Source organism: Dicentrarchus labrax, unplaced genomic scaffold (assembly GCF_905237075.1).
Source record: "Dicentrarchus labrax unplaced genomic scaffold, dlabrax2021, whole genome shotgun sequence".
In the NCBI taxonomy this organism is placed as follows: domain Eukaryota; kingdom Metazoa; phylum Chordata; class Actinopteri; family Moronidae; genus Dicentrarchus; species Dicentrarchus labrax.
In genome coordinates this window covers 7,634,649-7,656,321 of record NW_026136717.1, presented here as the reverse complement: position 1 = coordinate 7,656,321, position 21,673 = coordinate 7,634,649, and the positions used below count along the sequence as shown (strand labels likewise).

The 21,673-nt window shown below is 40.6% G+C and overlaps 1 protein-coding gene across 5 annotated transcripts in view; it reads right to left on the bottom strand.

Moving 5' to 3' along the window:
• slc8a4b (solute carrier family 8 member 4b) overlaps positions 1 to 21,673 on the bottom strand; it is a 102,821-nt gene that overhangs the window by 80,439 nt on the left and 709 nt on the right. For 2 of the 5 annotated variants that reach the window (XM_051428929.1, XM_051428931.1), the window contains exon 1: positions 21,438 to 21,473. The exons of 2 other annotated variants lie outside the window; for them this stretch is intronic. In XM_051428929.1, coding sequence (XP_051284889.1) covers positions 21,438 to 21,458 — 21 coding nt within the window. In that variant the 5' untranslated portion in view covers positions 21,459 to 21,473. Of the gene's footprint in view, positions 1 to 21,384; positions 21,474 to 21,673 lie in introns of those variants that run through there. One more of the 5 variants, XM_051428930.1, reaches the window with a different exon arrangement.

Genomic DNA, 21,673 nt, shown 5'->3' with positions numbered 1-21,673 from the left:
GTAATTTCTAATTAAATATATCACATAAACAACATTTTATAGAATGTTTTCATCCAAGAAAGAAAGAAAGAAAGAAAGACAGAGCCAACAAACCAAAGAGCCAAAGATAGAACCCAAAGAATGAACCTAGGTACCAAAACAGGGATCCAAAGAACTAACAAACCAAAAAACAAAGAAAGACCAGAAAACAAACCCAAGAACCAAATAAAGAATCAAAAAGAATCAACCCAAAAAACTAACCAATGGGAAAAACAAACCAAGGAAAGAACCAGTTAATCAAAACAAGAAAGAAAACACAGCTTCATCCATATTGCCCACGGTTAGCAACTAACGAAAAAGACTTTTAATCATTTTGCTCCAAACATTTTAGAAGGACTTCATTTGACTCCGACTCACTTCCCACCCTCCCCAGGGAATGCATTTCAATTACCTCCTCATGTATTCATTATTGATCCAGTGGTGACCCATTGCAAGGATTCAGATAATGATCAGAGCCATAATCCATATGCACAAAGCGAGAGCCTACTTGTAATAACGCCACCGCACACATTCAACAGCCATTAGAAAGCAGTTAAAGGGTTATTTAATTAAATCTGTGAGTGTTTGAATGACCTTTGACCTGCGGACCATGAGCTGACCAGCTGGACAGACTACTAACTGTTTTTCTATTTGTGTCTCTGCATCTTTGTCCCTTTGACTCTTTTCTATAATTCAGTTCATGACATTGGTTTAAATTATGCATGAACAATATCAAAATCACACAAATTCAACTCGGAAATTAAACATTTATGTCATTTCCTCCCCCCTATCTCTCTCTCTCTCTCTCTCTCTCTCTCTCTCTCCTCTTTTTTCTGCCTCTCTCTCTCACGCACACACACAAACAAATGAACAGCATGTGTTGATCTATAGCGAAGCAGCAGAGTGAGACGGACCGAGGGAATTCCAAAGGTCAAACAGAAACATCTGAGCTTACTGGCAAATACAGACACACACCAGCTCACATATACACAACATACAGCTTCCACATACACTGTACTGTTTGTCAACATGGACACACATTGCCTATGCAACACAGAGATGAAAAAAAAAAACATTTTATTCAATGGCTGAAATTTGAAATGCAAGACAAACACACGCGAGTGCACACACACACAAGCACTCACACATCTGAGTGAGTTGCAGTCTTGTCTAAATGGCAACATATTGAGTCGAGGGTGACTGAGTGACTCACTGTTGCAGGTGACTGCCTATTTGGCTGTCTGCATTGCCAACAGACACACAAACATAGACAGTCAATAACCTGGATGTATGTACACACACACACACACACACACACACACACACACACACACACACACACACAGACACACACACACACACTGAATGGTTTTGCACCAAATGTTTTAAAAGGTGTGCAAGTCGGCTGAAGGGATGACTCATACCTCCAGACACTGTTCACAACTAGGAGTTTGACTTTGCCATGACCTGGCAGTCCGACCTGCTCTCTGTGCTCTCTGGAGGAGGATATCTTACTTTTTATTTGATATGGACGATCTGAAAACTTGCTACATGTGGAAATGGTCATGTGGGCTCAAGGTTGCTCAAGGTCATGGTGGAGGTATTTTGAGATTAGATATTGCAGCTTAATGGCGTGCCCGCTTTCCCTCAACATACTATGTTTACAGCCGTTCGACATTTGGGGAAATACTGTTATTCTCTTTCTTGCCTGGATTTCATCTAGTTTTTAGCTGGAGCAGGAAACCAGTTAGCTTAGCTTAGCTTAGCATAAAGCCTGGAGGAAGAGGGGAACAGCTTGCCGGAGACTCTAGCAAGTCACGGCACCTGTTTGGTGGTCCACAAGACATACTTACAGCTCTTAACGCCCCACAAGACCAAACGTTTGATCAAACAAATTAAGTACAACTTGTTAATCAGTTACCTTGAGAGATGTTGGCAGATTTATTTTCTAACTTTAAATAGATAGATCGTTGCAGGCTTGCTGTTATCCCCTGCTACAAGGCTAAGCTAGGCTAAACAGCTCCTGGCTCTAGCTCCATAATTAGCGTACAGACATGAGAGTGGTATTGATCTCATCATCAAACTCTTGGCAAGAAAGCACAGTGTATTTTTCAAAATGTCAAACTATGGTCTGAAACACACACAAACACACACAATGCAACTAAAAACTGGTACCATTCAGCACTTCCTCCTCCCATTTGGTCTCTTGTGCCCACAGGAGCACTCAATATCAGCAGTCAAGCGGCTCAGAGGATGACAGGTCTGACTGCAAGTCATCTAGTGTTGATGTCTTTGCTTCAACAAGACCAGGAGGCTTACAGTAGGCGCCTGACAGCAGCCCACTCAAAATGTAATCACACAGACTTGGGTGTTTTCTGCTAAATCACTTGTGTTTGTTAAAATTGAACTAATCTGATCTAACCTGAAATGTGTTTTCAACTGTTTAAATTTTACCTTTGAGAGATATTTCTATGTAGTTGCCTCCTTGTTTCTTTGAAGGATTTATAAGATGCCAGCCCCCTTACAAGTAGTGTTTCTTGCATGCGTTGCTCTGTCAGATGTCATTTAAGGAGACCGGGTGCCAGTGATCTTGCCTGGGGCACCAAATAGGCCAGCTCTGTCACAGTTAGCAGCTGAAGCAGAGACAACAGCTTCACATCACAGTGAGAGAAGAAGAAGAAAATACCTCAACAAACAACACAAAGGCTCCAGGAACTTCAAGATGTATCACCAAAAGGTGTTTTATGTAATCCTTAAAAAATTATGTTACACGTAAAAACAAATCAGACAAAATGATGAGCCCAGGTGTCAGACCACCGGGTTATATTTTGTTTCCAAAGGTCACGTCCAAAAGCTTATTCAAGCTTGTGGGTCGGAGCAGCTGAAACACCTGATTGATATTCTACCACTCTGGGGTTGTTATGGATTTTGTTCATGTCTCAAATCCCCATTCCTGCTGAGAGCAATATCCCCCCTACCCCACCCAGCACCTTCAGGAGTACTTTGATTTAATGTCTTTCGGTCTGGGGCAGCAAGAGAGTATCTCAACCAATTTTCAACCCGAGGACATAAGCTCTAGATTCTCTCATAGAAAGCATCAACATTGAATTGAATCCCTGTAGCTGTGAGGGGAGAGTGAACTGAGAATAAACCCACTGAGAGAAAGCCACGGAAAAAGTGAAAAATTAACAAGTTACATTGGTGCAACTTGGCTCCAGCTTGGGTCCTGTTATGTTAAATTGGACCCAAGTGCAGGAAACACACTGCAACCTTTATATCGAATCAGCTGATAATACCGGGGCAAAAAGAACAAATACTACTGCCAACAGGGAAGAGACTCTTCAACTGGCCAACAACACTTGGCAACTACAACTATCTAAAACACAAATCACTCTCTTGATTATTGGAGTGGCTGGACTGTCTAAACTCATGGTTTCTTGGCAAAAAATGACCACAAACTCAGGATCTCCAGTAAACAAGGAAGGTGGCAGCCAAGAATCACATCTCCTGTCCACTTTCCTAAATCACAGTTTCCTGTCACTTGACTATCAATAAAAGGCATAAAATAACCCAAAAATACTTTTAAAAGCCTAAAAGGTCAAAGTAAAGTATTTGCCATCAGTGCCTTCTAGCGTGAAAGACAGCAAGAGCTCACTGTTAAAAATGACATCCAGAAATCTTATTATTATGTAACTTGTAAACTGCACTGAGATTCAAACAAAACAGGTCTGTGATGGCATAACTGAGGTTTATCATTTCTGATTTTAATTTTGAAAGATATTGTTCTGTTTATGTGTTCAAACAATGCAGTGCTATTTAGTCCAAAATGATATAATTTAGCACATTTTCACAATGAAGACAGTTTAGAAATGCTTCACATACTAGAAAATAAAAGAAGGAAGGAGAAGTCTACTGTAGAAACATGGTGGTTCAACATAGCGATCTCTGTGGAAGAGGACCTGCTCCCTCTGTAGATAAAAAATAGCTCATTGTGCAGTAACAAAACACAACAAATCTTATATTCAAGTGATTATACACTAAAATACCTATGCAGATAGACGCATATTCCATTTCAGATCCTTCTCAATGTTACACACTGGATCTTCAAGCTCATCATTGCTTATGGACCGTGAAGCGTTGATAAGTGATACCAAAAAAACATTAGCCTGAATCTACAGTCTCAATAAAAGGTGATTATATTTTGAAGCTGAACTTTGTGTTTCAGCTTGAACAGACAGGTGGGTGTTTTGTATATAAATAACATGCTTAGTGCAGCTTTAAAGTCAGATTAATGGTTTGGATGCAAAGCCAACTCTGCCTCGCTCACTTTCTCCCTGAGAATAGAAAAGAACAGAATAATTCTTAAAATAATTATGAAGCGTTGCACATCTTCCATTCTGTTTTGTGCTTTGGCTGGTATGAATTTGTGTTTACATAACCCCCTCAGGGTGATAACCGCACATACATACACAATCAGCTGCAGGAACACACACACCATAAATTAATCATGTAGCATACGCTCCAATAACATTGGAGTTCCCATCTGCTCTCGCTTAAAGACATCTTGAACTTTTCTCACCTGCTTTACAGTACAGAAACACACACACTTGAGATCTGCATTCAGCCAATTCATATTACCCAGTAATGTGGATGCCCCTGCAGCACACACAGATGTAGCGCTGCTCTGTTAACAAAGCAACTCTGCCCTCAGGGGGTTACACACCTGCCACAGCCTCCAGCAGACACTCACTCATTCTGTTTCTCTCTCTCTCTCTGTCACACACACACACACACACACACACACACACACAGGTTCTTACTCACCCACACAAATACAATCACTCAGAATCCAGCAGCACATCCTGCAGCAACAAAATCTAAGCAACAGTGAGTGTGCATCAGCAGTATGTCACATCCAATAATATCCAATACAGCACGGAATATAGATGGGTCTATAGTGGCAGACAATGGAAACTCCAAAGTGTGTGTGTGTGTGTGTGTGTGTGTGTGTGTGTGGGGGGGGGTGAGTGAGAGAGAGAGTTAAACAAAGAGTGAGAAAGGGAGACTAGAAAGTAGGTCCAATACTGTTGCCATGGTGATTAATGAGATACAAAAGTCTTTAACGTTATCATTACGGGTATGAGATGAGTGGGTGATTGTATGTGTGTGTGACAGAGAGAGAGAGAGAGAGAGAGAGAGAGAGAGAGAGAGAGAGAGAGAGAGAGAGAGAGAGAGAGAGAACAGAAATGAGAAATCCTCAGTGAAACGAGTTAGTCCAAGCCCCCAGGCTGCTTTTCTGCTTTTCTATCTTTGGATCAATGATGTTTTTTCTCGCATCTAACCGGGACGCCGTTTGACAGGGAGGGTGAAGGAGGTCAATAAAAACACACACCATGTATACAGAAGATTACAGAGTAAATGTGAGTGAAATCAACTTTTTGCCTGCCTGTCGTTTCTCTTCTGAAATATGAATTAAACTGCTGTTTCTGACCAAGAGCTCCAGGCAACCACACCCACTGAGAACAGAGAGGAGTCCAGCAGGGGACAGTGGAGTGGCAGCAACATTAGAGGAGTATGTGTGGGCTTGTGACTGGGAGGTTGCCAGTTTAAATCTAATAACTTGGCTAGGTAAAATACAACTAGGGAAAATGAGTAAGTCAGTTCTTGTGTAACTGTGAGAATCAATCACTGAACTCACCAGGCCTCTACTTGGGACAGGCCTTTAATTCCTTTAGCACAAAACTCTTGCTCAGCAAAGATAGAAATACTCCCTAACTGTGCTGCTTCTCCTGAGTTTTGTTCAGCAGATTTGACAACTTGAGAACAACAGCTTGAATTTCAAGTGGTACATTTTTCTCTGTGCCACCGCCATGACACTTGTACATGTACGTTGTTTTACGGCAGCCAAAGATTTACTGCAGCCAGCACAGTGAGCACCGGACTTCACGTGACAATATTTACAACTTGAAACCCTTTGATTGTTTTGATCGGTGGACCCTTACGGACTAAAGGAATATAAATAATGGAAGAATGGACACACACTGTATGGTACGGACTTTATGATTGCTTCAGAGGTTGTGAGTCAGCACTTTTTACCATCTCTCTTGTTTACCATTGTTTAAATCTGAATGAATTATACTGGTGCCTGAATGATGGAGAATCAAACTGGCCTCTAAAGGAGACCTGCGTTTATTTGGGACTCCCAGAGGTAAAGAAACACAGTGATAAAATGGGGTAAAGGCAAAGAAAAACACATGCTGGTGACACTGATGACTGGCACACTATTCACATTAATAAGCCTGTTCCTCACAATTTCTCACACCCCCGGAACATACACGTGTGTGCGCATTCCAATGTTCGATTAGGGAGCCTCCCAAATGACTCAAATTAAGGCTAGTCAATTGAGCTGCAGATCCAGAGGTAGATGTGACCTAACTGAGGAAGGCATGAAAGAGCTTTTGAAGTGTTCAACCCTCATCCGACAACCTACTTAACCAGCAGATCTGAGAATAACAAGCATTCATTACACAGGCAATCACGCACTCAGCTGCAAACACACTATGTCCCCTCACGCACAGAAAAACCACACACAGGTTTGTTCTAACGTTCCCACTTTCATACATTTTTTATGCATATGCATGTCAGTTGTGTGTACTCATACGTGTGTAATTTGAGTGGGTGGGTTTCGGAAGTGTGTGGGTGTGCATGTGAAATTTCTGAGATAACACACTGCACAGCATTTATTCTAGTCTTTGAAGCCAGAAATTCGCAACAGGCTCATTGTGAGAGTGTGGAGACGCATGCACGTGATGCCCGCTTGTGTCTGTGCCAGTGTATGTGTGTGTATTAGCACTTAATATCTACTTTGATCCATCTAAAAGCATGTTTGAAGCCGCGATTGAGATCCAAGCAAGCAACAGATTGTCATGCTGGTAATGGCATAGGAGAGGAGCATAGAAATGAAGAGGGAGGGGAGGATGTTAGGGGAAAGCAAAGGAAATGGGGATTCACATGAGGAAAAATAACCGTAAAACCACGGAAAGCGAGAGAAAAGAGAATAACGGAGTAGGCGATAAGAGACAAGAGTAATGGCATACAAACAATACAGAGGAGGAAATGAGAAAAGTGTCAGCGGGCCCTTTAGGCTGTAAAGGGCAGAGAGGTTTGGTGGACTATCAGCAGACAGATGAATGGTGAGGCATCTATAAATGTTTCAGTCTACCTCTAGATTACGCCTACATTAGAGAATGAACTTAATGAAAAATGCCTTCGGGCTGGAAGTTAATAACTACACTGCATTTATAAAGACAAGATCGGGGATCAAAATAACTGAGTGGACCCACCCAGTGGAAAAGGACTCACTAATGATTATCCCAGAGCATATCAACAGTAAAACTGTATTAAGTAAAGCCAAACTTGGATTCAATTTGGGATATAGACCAACATGGAGTCAGTTATATAAAGAGGTGTTTGAAAAATGTATATAAATGGAGTGGACGACGTATTAGGAAATCCTCGCAGCATTGATTGATTAACTGTGAGAAAGTAAGTGTGACACTGTGTATGACACAATATTGCCACCACTAGTTAAAGATAAAACAAAATAACAAATAATAACTACTGTTCAAAAGACAAATATGTCAATACAAATTTAATTAACATTTACACTCAACTTGTGTTAATGTTTCATTGTCTGGGGTTAACAGTGTGCCATGTCCAAGAGTATTATAGAGGTTATTCCATTTGTAAGGTGTATAGTAACTAGAAGCTGTTTTCCCAGGTCTTAAGGGCCCTGAAATTTTTTTCCATCATTTTCTTACTCTTCTTACGCATCGAGGTTCTACATGAACACAATATTTTCTGCTAAAGTTGGATTCAATTTGGTTATTTCTCATAAGGGATTTCTGTATTTTTTTCCGGTTTTATTTTCTACTAGTTCAAAGGTGATGACATAATTTTGTTTCATTGTGCACAAAAAAACAACAATTTTGTGTTTTTATCCCTAAATTTGAAAATTGTATTGTTTATTTGTATAAACATTTATATTGTTATAAAGAAATACTTGAGATCTGAAACCAAGTTTTCTAAAACTGGACTCCACTGAGAATGTGTGTGATAAACATCATTTCAGTACTTCAGGAAGATGGTAAGATTTGTAAGTAGCTTCTGAATAAATGCTTTAGAAATAGGAGGATAGTTAGATAGTGTAAACCAGTGCAATATGAGAATATTTAAATGCATTAGTTTGTCGTTGGTGTACAAAGAAGTTAAAAAACATGAGTGCAGATTTATAATTTTCAATAATAGGTTTATAACTCCTTCCATTTTGACACTATATACTGTACTGTATGTTTCATATCACATCACATCATTGACAGCTGAAAGGCAAAACGCTGGTTAGTTGTAATGTTTTAATGAAAGGACATCTGTTTGCCACATATACTCCCTTTAATATATAATCCTTCATAATCTGCTTGAGCTATGGTGTCACCACCTGGCCCCAGTATATTAAGTATATATGTAAATCTATCCAGCATCTACTGCATGTCACGAAATATACCATGGCAGGACATGATGTCACGATGCTCAATTCTGATTGGCTGGTGGGTGTCCAGCAATTTAATGTAATGTATACTCGCAGCAGGTGGCCACTCTTCTAAATAAAGGCTCTGTTCATTTAATCATGACCTGTGATGTTGTGGGTACTCTTCATGCATCCCTACAGATACATATTAGTAGTCCAGATGTTTTGTGATTCCTAATGAGTAACAAACAAAACAAACTGTTTAATAGCCTCTATGATGCTGTGGACTGCATGCTGTGAGAGTGTAAGCCTTCTTCTAACTGGCCGTTGCAGTCTGACGGGTCTCAAACTGTGGCTTTAGATAATCCCCATAATATAAAGTATGCAATCTCATCATGCATATTACACGTACGGTATTATGCAACACACACAATCAGCGTGATCTTCCCTCGGCTTTCTACGGATAGGAAGTCATGGATATGTTTTGTTCATGCTCCTAACACACACACACACACACACACACACTCTGCTCTCCCCGAGCTCAAGTCATACTGCAGATGTTCATATCCAGTATCTGCCAGCCTCCGTTTGTTTGTTTTTGCCTCTGTGTGTGTGTGTGTGTGTGTGTGTGTGTGTGTGTGTGTGTGTGTGTGTGCTTGTATGTGTGTATGATGTTGAGAGGTACTGGCAGCACGGTTCTTCCGTCCCTTGCTAATGTCACACAGAGAGGATAGCAGAGAGCCTGAGGGAGTTAGCTAGCTAGCACACACACACACACACACACACACACACACACACACACACACACACACACACACACACACTTATCATGCATAAATAAATGAATATGAACATTGAGAGTGAACATTCAAACTTAGCATACTCACAACAACGCACCATGGTTCTATGCAGCCTGTCCTATATTGTTCCTTCACTCGTATGGATTTATTTTTGCTACAGTGACTTGGTGACACACACACACACACACACACACACACACACACACACACCCGTCTGTGCAGGCGGTTCATTTAAGTGTAATTCTTCTGCTGTGGGGGCCCTGATGACATGCACTCACGTGGAGTTCACAAGTTAAAGTTTGAACACACATACACTTTCTATCATATAGATCTTTACACTGAAGCATTTCCTGCATCTCGAACACACAAGCACACTCCGAACACCAGAGGGAACCTCAGTCTTTGAGTGTTTGCACTACATTCACCCTGGATGCCTTACACCCCCCACCCCCCACCCAAAAGCTTCTCTCCATTTTTATGTCAGTGCCATTTGCAGTAGTTGAGGCGTTTACTCCGAGTGACTTGCAGTTGTAACTGCAAACCTTAAACAAAATCAAGATTTGAGGAGACCAGCTATCACTGCATGGATAAAGTTTCATGAACAAAAAATTTTATCAAGTTGACTCATTTATGAATCAGTGTGTCAGCAGTGGTAAGAACATGGGAACGGTAGTTTGTTGCAAAGAGAGGGCTTATGGAGGAAATGCTACCGCTGTACTGTGAGGGGGGTGTGTGAGGATTTTAGATTCAGTTCAATTAATCTCCATCATCATCTGTCATCATTTGTTTATTTTATCCCACTGTGATTAAATCCTTTGTTGTTTACCCTCCATCTTTCATTCTTCCACCTCTCTATTATTCCCCAAATCTTATCATTCATCATTCTCCTTCCAGCTCCACTGCCTCGTCACTGCTTTCCTCCAGCTAAGAAATAAGTGCACTTTTCAAGTCCTTTGGCTCCGCGCTCCACCATATTCATAAAGAATTCCTCTCTCTCTCTCTCTCTCTCTCTCTCTCTCTCTCTCTCCTCCATTTCTTTAATTTCAAAAGTAAATACCCCTGTGGTGATGAGAAATTACTGCTTCCTCGTATGAATGCCAAAAAGAGGTGTGTCCCACTGTGTCTGTGTGTGTGTGTGTGTGTGTGTGTGTGTGTGTGTGTGTGTGTGTGTGTGTGTGTGTGTGTGTGTGTGTGTGTGTGTGTGGGCCTACGAGTGATGCCAAGAAGCAGTACAGTTTGATAACAGAGCAGATGGATAACACGAGCGCCTTTGATTTGTTTGTGTTCAGGAAATGGGAGCAACAGAGCTGTGGTAAAACTAATGAAGTTAAATGGAACCGAGTCTTTCATTAGCTCAATGCTTTCCCGTACGGTAAAACCCCCGCTCTGCCCTTTTCTTTATTTCACAGGAGAGGCAGTGAAAACGCTTCATGTCCGAAATGTGTTTTCAAAAGAGGCCATTATTTTCAGGGAGTAAAAGAAAAGATGAAAACAAAAAAACGGCTTTATTTTCACATTCACATTGAGGTCCGAGGGGCTCGGGGAGGACACGCAACTTCCACAAACACAAACCATGAAAACTTGAACAGCGAAGGCATAAGTACAAAGAGACATTGCTGTGAAGTGTTGCACAGCAATGGTGTTGAGTGTTTGAACAAGACAAAGAAGAGCTGGAGATGTGCACCGAGTGTGTGACGTGAAAGAGAAAAACAGAGAAACAGACTGCAACAGCCTGACGTCCACTCCTGCTTCATTTTATTGGTTTTTTTTATCGCTTTCCTGTCTATCACTCTATTGCTTATGATCCTCATCCCTTCTTTAATCCAATCAGAAAATCACCAGACACGACAATCCTTCCCTACACACACACACACACACACACACACACACACACACACACACACACACACACACACACACAGACCACCCGGTCTATTGAAGCTGACACTTGCAAGATTTCACAATCACACATGCATGCACTCATGAACACACCGCCAAACACACATCGCATGCCGAAACACCCCGCAGTCATGCATGCAACATGGCTGGAAAGCTTGTGTGTGTGTGTGTGTGTGTGTGTGTGTGTGTGTGTGTGTGGACTCTTATCAGATTATATAAGGTAGGTTTATGCTGCTGTGACAGATTACACACAAATGAATAGGAGAAGAGGCCGGGCAAGAGAAGGATAGAAACAGCCAGAAAAGATGAGAACAAAACAGATAAGTAAATTAGAAAATATGATGCAAGATAAATCGTTACAGGGCAAGACAGGGTAAGACCTTTAATGATTGAAAGGATGTTGAGCCTGGGCAGGAAGAGACAGTAACAAGGACGTATGGGAGGAATGGTGGAAATTGGATGGAGAGAAGGCAGAAGAGAGGTGAGGCAGAGGGGATAAAGAAAAAAAACAACAACCCAGGAGTGGAGTGACAGACAGAGGATGGAGGAGGGCACGGGGTGAGGAGGCTGTAGAGAGTAATGGGAGGCTGGAAGACAGAGGTGAGAGAGAGGAGAGGGGGCACGACGGAGAGGGGGATTTGGGGATGTGAGAGGACGGAACGAGAGAGAGAAACCGATAGAGAAAGACAGACAGGAGTGAACCTGACGAGTGAAAAGATGAGAGAGGAGGTAATCAGGGAAAAGATGTGTGTGTGGGAGTGACTATATGTAGGAGGAAAGAGGAGGAAGGAAATGAAAGTGACAGCAAAACAGGAGGAAGAAGACAAAGGAATAAAAAATAATAATTTAACTATCCTTGTTCCACTGTCATAATAAATCACAGAACAACTCCGGGACTGACCAGAAAAAGCAAGATTTCTCCCCACATATGAAATTTAAAGCTGCATGAATTAATATTTTTATATTAACAATGGGTTTAATGAGTAAGCGTAATATGAAACAAGTGGCTCATAACAAACCCACAGAGAATTATCCCCGACTTTGTAGTTCCCCTCAGCTCTACAGAGCATTTAGCATGTTTCCGCTCATTGTTTTGGTTTTAATGTTGTGTTTACAGCTTGTTCACTGGGCAAAAATATGTATCAATATGCTTTAAACATAGAACTCTGGATAACTGCTTGTAAAACTGTGTCTATTCTAATTATCTGTGTATACTCCATTTGAGTTACAGGATCATTCAAGCCTCCTTTTTTTCAGAATACCCCCTTATCGTTTTTAGTATGTGTGAGTGGTTTTATGGGAGTGTATGACCACCTTTCAGTGCTGACCTGTTATTATTGGGTGCAGTGGGGCAGAAGAAAAGACATAACACGGAGCCATTTGAACCTGTTTCAGTGGTTTAGGGCACAGGGGCACTGTTGATGGGTGTTTAGTTGTAATGTTATTGCTGTCTCATGCACATGATGCTGTGTTAATGCTGTGACCTGTTTAATGCTGCTCTGCTCTCTAATTTGTGGATGGAGGATTAAGCCACTGTGTTTGTATAGTTTATTTAAAGATCCCCTCTAGCCATGTATTAAGACATACACAAATAGTCTCTCCACCTTAGCAGATGAATGTGAAAACATCATTCTAGAGTCAAACTCTGCACATACATCATTTGGCATCATCCAACTGTAGGAACAAGAAGAAAAACATATATTTTCTCCTCATTCACACTTATTCTAAAAGATATTTTGCCACACTACCAGACTGGAGGCTGCCATTTTACCATGAAAACTAATACGAAGAATGTGCAACTTTAGTAGTGTAGTTAGCAGTAATAAGCAGTAATTGGATTTTTTTTTAGTATGTAACATACAGACAACACATACATGTAGTAGTAAATTGAAACATAGTATAATATATACATGTTAGACTTTAATTTTGAAGGGTACAGATTAACATTTATATTTATTACTTTCCCTACACTTAAAGGGTTGCTAATATATTTTTATGGGAGCAAATGTGTTGTCATTTGTACACTTGATTAAAATAAATAAATGGTCCATGTTTTAACAGGATATTTATTTTAGTTTTATTTTTTATTTTACGTACCGTATGCAGTGCATGAATGAATAACACAATGCAGAGTTAGACCCACTACCCTTACACGTGTTGAAACTCCTGCAAAAGGGAGTATTCAACTCATTTGAAATTGATCATTTCAATGCCAACATACACAGTAAGAGAGAGTCTGTAGGAGAGTCAAAATAGAGAAAGGGCAGAGAGAGAGACGGACATGGAGACAGGAGAGATGAAGAAAATTAAAGAGTGGAAGCAGTACAAACAGGGTGGAGAGGCAAAGAGAAAGAAAAATAACAGGGCAGAGAAGGGAGGGAAAGAGAGGTAGAGGGAAGAAAACCATCAGGAAATAAATCTGTGCTTCAGAAACAAGTGCTTCAACTGTTCGACAACCAGTAGGCACCCCAAAGAGGCTCACACTCTCCTCAATTTTACTTAATGCTTCAGAATCCTCCTCAAAATTAACGCACAATGCAACCGCTCACTTCAGATGGTGCCTATTCAAGCCTGTCCACTCAGAAAAGCTTTAAAAGGTCAATGTATTCTTCATCTGTGCCCATTTTCACAGTTGATTGGACACGTCTGTGATTGTGTATTTCACATCATACAACCCATTCATGAATTCAAAAGAGCAGATTGTGCTGAATCTGGCCTCCGAGAGCGACTTTTTTTCTTCCTTCTGTCTCCTCCTTTATCTTTCAGAAATGATAACCACCATAGTCACTTTTCTCCACTTAGCGCATGCTTGTGCTGCCAAGCATTAAGCCAGCCCTGAAATGTAATTTAAGGCAACAACAACATCGTCGCAGACAATAACAACATCTCCAGGACAGTCTGCCCTAGGTTGAATCATCACACTCAGAGAGGGACACAGACAGCTACAGACACAGAGAAAGACAGATCCATAGACACAGTTACTGTCTCATGTACACCCTGTTGCCTGTTCAAGTGTGTGTGTGTGTGTGTGTGTGTGTGTGTGTGTGTGTGTGTGTGTGTGTGTGTGTGTGTGTGTGTGTGCGTCTCAGGCCGAGGTTACTCGTAAAACAAATGGCTCCCATCCACCTTGGTGTTTTCTATTCTTAGCAGCAGCAGGGAGAGCCTCTCTGCATATCAATGCCCGGCTCATCTTTAAACATCATCTGCTTGGATGACAGTGCTGACGGCGCAATCAAGTGTATTTGTGTCTGTTTGTAAATGTAAGTCTGTTACTTTAAAACTGTTCTCCGTTAATTTTTGTGCAATAGTTTGTGTTTGTGTGTGTGTGTGTGTGTGTGTGTGTGTGTGTGTGTGTGTGTGTGTGTGTGTGTGTGTGTTTGTATTTCTGGATATTGAGGATGTCTGTCTTTGTGTGTTGAATGTTCATTGAAGTGACATGTAGACTCAAGGACACGGAGATGACTGAGTGCAGCAGCAGTCACGGGGGGCTGTGAGCTAATCTTTGAAGATAAATGAGATGACCTGGTCAAGGGGTCCTGGCAAATGGTCCTCCATGCCTGATTCTGCACAGAAATCCTTAGCCAGCCACGCATGACTGGAGACTAACAAGTCCTGTTTCTATTAAAACATAATATATGTTAAAATATGCGGATACTGATCGATTACTGCTCAAATACTTTTTAAGCAATTAAGTCATTAAAAGGTAAAAAGTGTGTAACATTTAGGAGGATCTATGGGCAGAAATGGAATATGATATTCATAGGTATGTACTTCATTAGTGTACAATTAACTGAAAATAGGAACCGTTGTGTTTTTGTTATCTAAAAATGACCTGTTTGTTGTTGTCAAACCACCATGTTTCTACAGTAGCCCAGAATAGACAAACCAAACACTCGCTGAAAGTTGAGCCTTTACTTTTTTATGAGTTTCCACCATAGTTTCTGCTACACTTCACAGCCCCTTCTGCTTCTCCAGTGTCAAATACAAACACCAGCTGTGTTCAGTTAATTGCAATCTGCAACTTCACCACTAGACGCCACTAAATCCTACACACTGGTTCTTAACTAAGATTGAAATGAGTATATACTTTAAAGCGGGACTGTCCTACTTTTGAATTCTTACAAATGAAAAGTTGAATTTATATTTAAAAAGAGTTTAGTCTTTATCTGATTTTGTTAAATGTCTGCAGAGGAATTTATGGATCCCTGTTTTGTATGTCCTCATTGTCTCCAAGATTAGAGATAAAGACAAAAATGAAGTGGTGTTTGGCACAAAGTCATATTACACATGATTTCTAATGAACAAACTAATACTAGCTTGCCAGCAAAGTCCCACAATTTGTTCACTTCCGGTGGGTCTTTACTCTTAAATATTTTTCAAGCTGTGAATTATATTCTGGTTGTAGTTTTCTTTTTGATGCACTCACTTTTCCTCTCCTGCATCCGAAGCTATTGATTAGGACAGTACATGGAGGACCTGCTATCTCTAGACTGTGATGGATTGTTCCTTGTTTGAGTGATGAGGATTGGTGGAAATTGATGCATCTAGAAACAACGTGATCCACATTGGCCACCTACCTGTGGGGATAAGTAAAATCTGCCATGACATAACAAAACTAACTAAGGAAAACAAGATATAATGCCACTTTAAGAAAGATATTAAAGTGGATGTCTCTTCTCTCAGCAACATTTAGGCCTGCCCTCTCTCTACATAAATATGTATATAAACTCTGGAGCTTCATGATCTTTACAATCAAAGAAGGTGTTAGTAACAAAACAGTCATTATGGCTGTGCTTTATAGAGAAACTAACTTCACCCTCTATATGTTCGAATATACTTTGCAAGAGGTTTACAGTATAAGTGTGATAAATGTTCAAACAATAAATTTTCCACAAGTGAGCCCACTGTTCTCTCTGGCTTGCTCAGTATGAGGCAAAATGCTGCATGTCACATTCAGTGCTACAGGCTATTAACGACTCAGTTCATCATTTGCCACTTTAGTGAGGTACACAAGTGTGAGGGCCAAATCAGTCTGCCGTGCAAGTGAGATCACTGTTGGTACATCAGAAACTGCAGCCCAGCTTGGAAATCACACCGTTTGGCAATAAACGTGTCAAATGAATCCCTGAAGTGATGCTTTGGGAGTGATTGGAAACCGAGTGGAATGAACGATGTGAGACGCCCAGCCAACCTGTTTGGCCCCATGAGGGAAATCAGGGTGATATTAGGTCGGCACTACTCATCTTTATTGTTTTTTTAAACTCAGAGGGTGTTACATCCAGAATATATGTGAAACCTATATCGCTCCGGCCCTCTGTGTAAGTGATTATTGATTTCTTTAGCAGAGCATTTAGCTTCCTTTGATACTTGGTTTAGGTGCATTACTTTGATCATAAAGTTTTCTAGACTTTAGTCACATTATGTTAAACACATTTGAACTTTTCTCTTATGTCAAGTCTTTCCTCGCAGTATATCAGGCCTGAGCCATGTTATTTTTCCCAATTCTATGGCTAAAATGAACAAATTGCGTTGTCTTTAAAGTTGTAAAGTTGTGGGTTTGATAGACTAGTTTGATGGTATAAGCACCACCCTTTGGCCTTCATTCACAGTACACTCTGGTCCAGCAAGTGTTGAGTTGCCAATATGTGATGTGGCGTTTGGGCAGAACAGGCAGCATATTGGGCACTGACTTCCATGAATGTCAAACACTGCATAAAATAAAACAGGAGAGGCCAACGACTTTGTGTCACAGCCAGGGAAGAGATGAACACTACAATCTATCACTGTCCCCACATTCTATTGTTATAGTGACTTAATTAATCAGCCTGTAGGCAGGACGCCATGCTTTTTAAAGCCTTGAGGGGATTCAGTTGGGTTGCAGTAAGATTAAAATGCCTCCCGAAATTATCCTGATTAAAACGGCAGTCTAAACAGATGAAGAAGATGGAGTGGACTTTTTTAAATTTTGTTTCAAGTCACTTTCTGAACACGAGAACAAACGATATTAAAAGTGTAGTTGGCGAGTCAGTTAGAAAGCTTAAAATCAGTCTGAAAGTTTAATGATCCCTGTGGGGAAAACAGACCGTACTGCATTGCACACATCAGAAACCACATAGTGTTTACTATTAAATTAATTAATTAAAAAGTAATTATGATATAAATAATAATAATAATAATAATAAAAAAACTGTATAAAATATATAAATGACACAATATTTCTTGAAATAATTTATAATTTTTTTAACTTTCTTATAATGAAATGTTATTTCATGTCGCTAATTCTCATTCAGTTCATTTTCATTAAATGATAGAATTTTTTATCTTTTCAAAAGTCCTTTTTTTAATTGGATAGTTACATTTTTCCCACTGACACTTTTATTTAATCTTGCATTAGAGTGGAGTTGTCAGCAGCCGTCGCCCTCTCACCTTTCAGCCAATCAAATCCCCCCTACCTCTCATAATTAAGCTAGCTCAACAATTGCTATCCAATTAAGCTCCAAGCCCCCAGGAGGTGCACTAAGCTTTGAAGCCAATTCGAGACAGTAACCAAACCGTGTAATGACAACGTCACGTGATGAACAGCGGTCCAAAAAGTATTTTTCCCATATGCCTACACTGTGACAGAAGCAGCTGTAAAATGGTGGATAATTCTTTTGACCCACAACCCCCACAAAATGACTTTCACTATCAGAATTTGATCCATTCAGTCCAATAACATTTGGAAAGTCTAGAAAAGCCACTCTATTAAATCATTTTATCCCCATTCAAGTTAGCAGAGGGCTAAACTAGAACATAGCACAGAGATAGCAACTAACCTCTCCTTTAGTTTAACTTAAAAAGGCTGCACATGCTAACTACCAAGCTAACTAGCTGGGCTGGGTTGTGAGCTTGGATGAAGAGCCAGTGTTAGCAGTGTTAGCTGACACTGACTAGAACAACAATGTCAAAGTCATTCTGAACAGATATCAGCAGCAATAGCTAGCTGGTTAATTCAGGGTTGGCTCAGTAGCATTTTGATTCTATAAATGTTCTTCAGAGAAAGACACACACTCTGACAGCCAGTCTGTCTCTGTGGTCGCTCTCGCCAACAGGAGCGAGCTAACACTGCTAACACTGTCACCTCACATCCCTGCTTGGTCAAGAATGCTAAAATAACATTCTGAGGTTGAGTTTTGATGATTTCGTCAATCATTTCACTATTTATTGGTTCATGTATACAAATCACTCATATGGTTTATTTCACAATGTCTTTTCAATTTATTGAATATTGAACAATGTGGCCATAGGCTATCTAAAAAAAATGGAAAATTGTGCCTTTCTGAATCAATAAGGTCACCGCCATCAGGAGCAGTTTTAGCCCTGAACGGCATTAGTGGACCATCAACAATAATCGGTGTTTCAAAGATTTGAATGTTATGTTCCACCTCAGGATGACATCTACCATTTGGAACTTTCCCTACCTACTGTGTAAATGTAATAAATCGTTCAATTAAAGAGCTAAAATGACTACTGTCAAATGTAATTTGTCCTCCGGTAACCAGAAGTCCCTGCTGCTGGCTACATGAGTCATTCTTCTTCTTCTTCTTTTTCTACTTCCCAGTCACTGTCAACCTCATCTTCCCCCAGCCACACCATTCAGAACACAAGGCATCTTTCTACAGGGCTAACAACCCCCTACTGGCACTACTAACAGCATGTAACACACGCACACACACGCACACACATGCACACACGCACACAGGAGAGAAGAAGATTATGACCACAGGGACTTTCCTGTCCCTCCCAGATACTGGCCAGACATGCTACGCTGACAGTAGCGGGATCCCAGGGGTCAGTAACCGTTAACAATACTAGCAACCAGAGACCATGCCAGCGATACACATAACCAGATTAACATGGACAAGAATAGAGGCCAAGATGCGGGTTACCACCTTCTCCAGCAAGGAAGTGAGTGTGTTGTTTGAGTCATTAATGGATTAGTTGAGGATACAGTCACAGGAAAGGAAGCCACAGACAGAACGAGAGTCTTGGATATTTTTGGCTGCAGCACAAACACACAGGGACTTAGCAGGTACGGAGGCCGCATGTGCATACACCAAACACACACACAGCTAGATGCACACTATGAATGTGACAGCCTGACCAAATCAATGTCAATATTGACACTTCTAGAATTAGGCCTCTCATGAAAAAATGAATAAATGCATGTGGGTTTCCTTCCAGACACCTGGTTTCTCAGGACTTGCAGTCATTTACAGTCACAGCTCAACCCAGGATGAACAAGTGGACACATAGAACAAGATCAACACAGATGGGATGCCCAAAACATACTGTTGCTGTGTTATTTGAGAGCAAAAATACACACAAAATGAGTGGGTTGTGAGCCTTTTTTTTAACTTAATGTTTAATAAATAATACTAATGGAAATTTACTCAGAATCATCAACAAAGTTTTATCTTGTTTCAAAAAGTTGTTTCTGTGTCATGGCCTATAAAACGAGACGGCTTTTTAAAAACTTAACTCCAGAAAGTGTCCTTTTATTCATTTAATTATTAAATCATTCCATCTTGATGCCAGGAAAACTTGGGATTCATTTTTTGACCCCTTTGCTAGTTGCTCAAAACAGCATTGCACGTCTTATTTGCCTCAAAATGTTGCCTCATGTATCACCACCCTGCAGACACGGCCCACATTGGCTCTAGTAAATGCCCAATGGATAGCAGCAGCCAGATAGACGGCATCAAAGCTGCTTAACACAAAGACTTATTATTGCTGATGTAAGCTGAAAAATGGTTTGAGATATGCAAATGAACTATAGCCTATATTTCCTTAGACAGCTTGGGCACTTGAATTATTGAGAGGGCGACATGTCTTTATGTTAATTATTTATCTTTGTTGAAATCGTCACCATCATCATGCTGCCATTATAAAACTACCAAAATACCATCATCATCATCATCAATATCAAAACTACCACCATACCATCATCATTCTTCTCTCAGACACCATTATCATCGGTATTATCAAACTACCACATCATGATCTTCATAACAACTACATTATCATCATCCTTGTGATCATCAACTACCACCACATGTCACCATCACCATCGTCATTCTGCTGCTCCTCCTCATCATCATTCACCGCCATCACCAGCATACCACCAACACCAATAACAACCAGTCAAACTATATTTGTGAAGTGCCTTTCATACAGATTAGTGCAAAGTGCTTTGCAGATGACTGACAAGCTGATAATAGGTCTGTGCAAATATAATGTCATGTGGCTGTAAAACAATTTGCCTATTTTTTTTTGTCTTTATTAAACAAAGACGATGCAGAAAAACATTCATCTCAAAACGAGAAGATTTGATTTATGCCATTATTAGCTATTAGCTCATTTCCATCTGCAGTCCCTGGGCAGGTACAAACAGAGCAATCGCCAGACACTAAAACCATCCATGTACTCTCTACACTGAGCTCAGGCAGCTCAGGAGCACGTTCAGCTACAGACTGACCCAGCCCCGTGCCTCGAAGCGGTTTGGAGGCTTGTTTGTACCATCAGCCATCAGACTCCACAACGCCACAGCACCCAGTACCTCCAACCCCCGCTGACCAAGCCTGGTTTAAAACTCCTACCTACAACGCACAAGCCTTTTGCACTATTTATATTTAATTTCCACTTTAGTAGTTTAGTAGTTTTTTAGTTCTAGTCAAGTTTAATTTTCTGCTTATAGTTCGCAGTCCATATCCTACTTGAACAATGCATAGTGCATATACTTTAATTTATAGTTTTATATCTTCTAATATTAATAATATTAGTAATATTTTTATTGTGATATTCTTTCTCTGTTTTTGCACTATTTTTGCCCTATTGCTGCTGTGTCAACCTGAATTTCTCCTAAGGGGGATAAATAGAGGAATATCTTATCTTATCTTATCACACTAACCATTATACAAAGAAATCTACAGGCACGCACCAACATATAACAGCAGCACATTCATCCAGTAAAACTATACAATTACAATTCCTCTTAAAAATGCCCAGGAGAAACTGATATGATAAAAATATCAGGCATCATCATCAAAACTCCCAGCACTACCATCATCATCACTAAAGAGGAGCATTCAAATATAATCTCACCATCTCCATGAAGAAAGGAGCTCTAATCTCAATGAGATAATGAATCCAACTACCTCGCAGAGTCCACTGTCCATACAGATTCTATTTGGTTGCAATTCCCTCCATTTCCTCTCCGTGCACCCTGACCCGGGTGCGCAGTCCCTCCGTACCCTGACCCCAATCTCATCCCCCCCATCAACGGCCACCGGCTTCTCCCCCAGCGCGGTCCACCGTACGGCTCACGGAGGGGTTATACCCCTGCAGCTTTTGGGGAAATGTCACTCGCCGTTTTTCCACCGAGGCTCTCCCT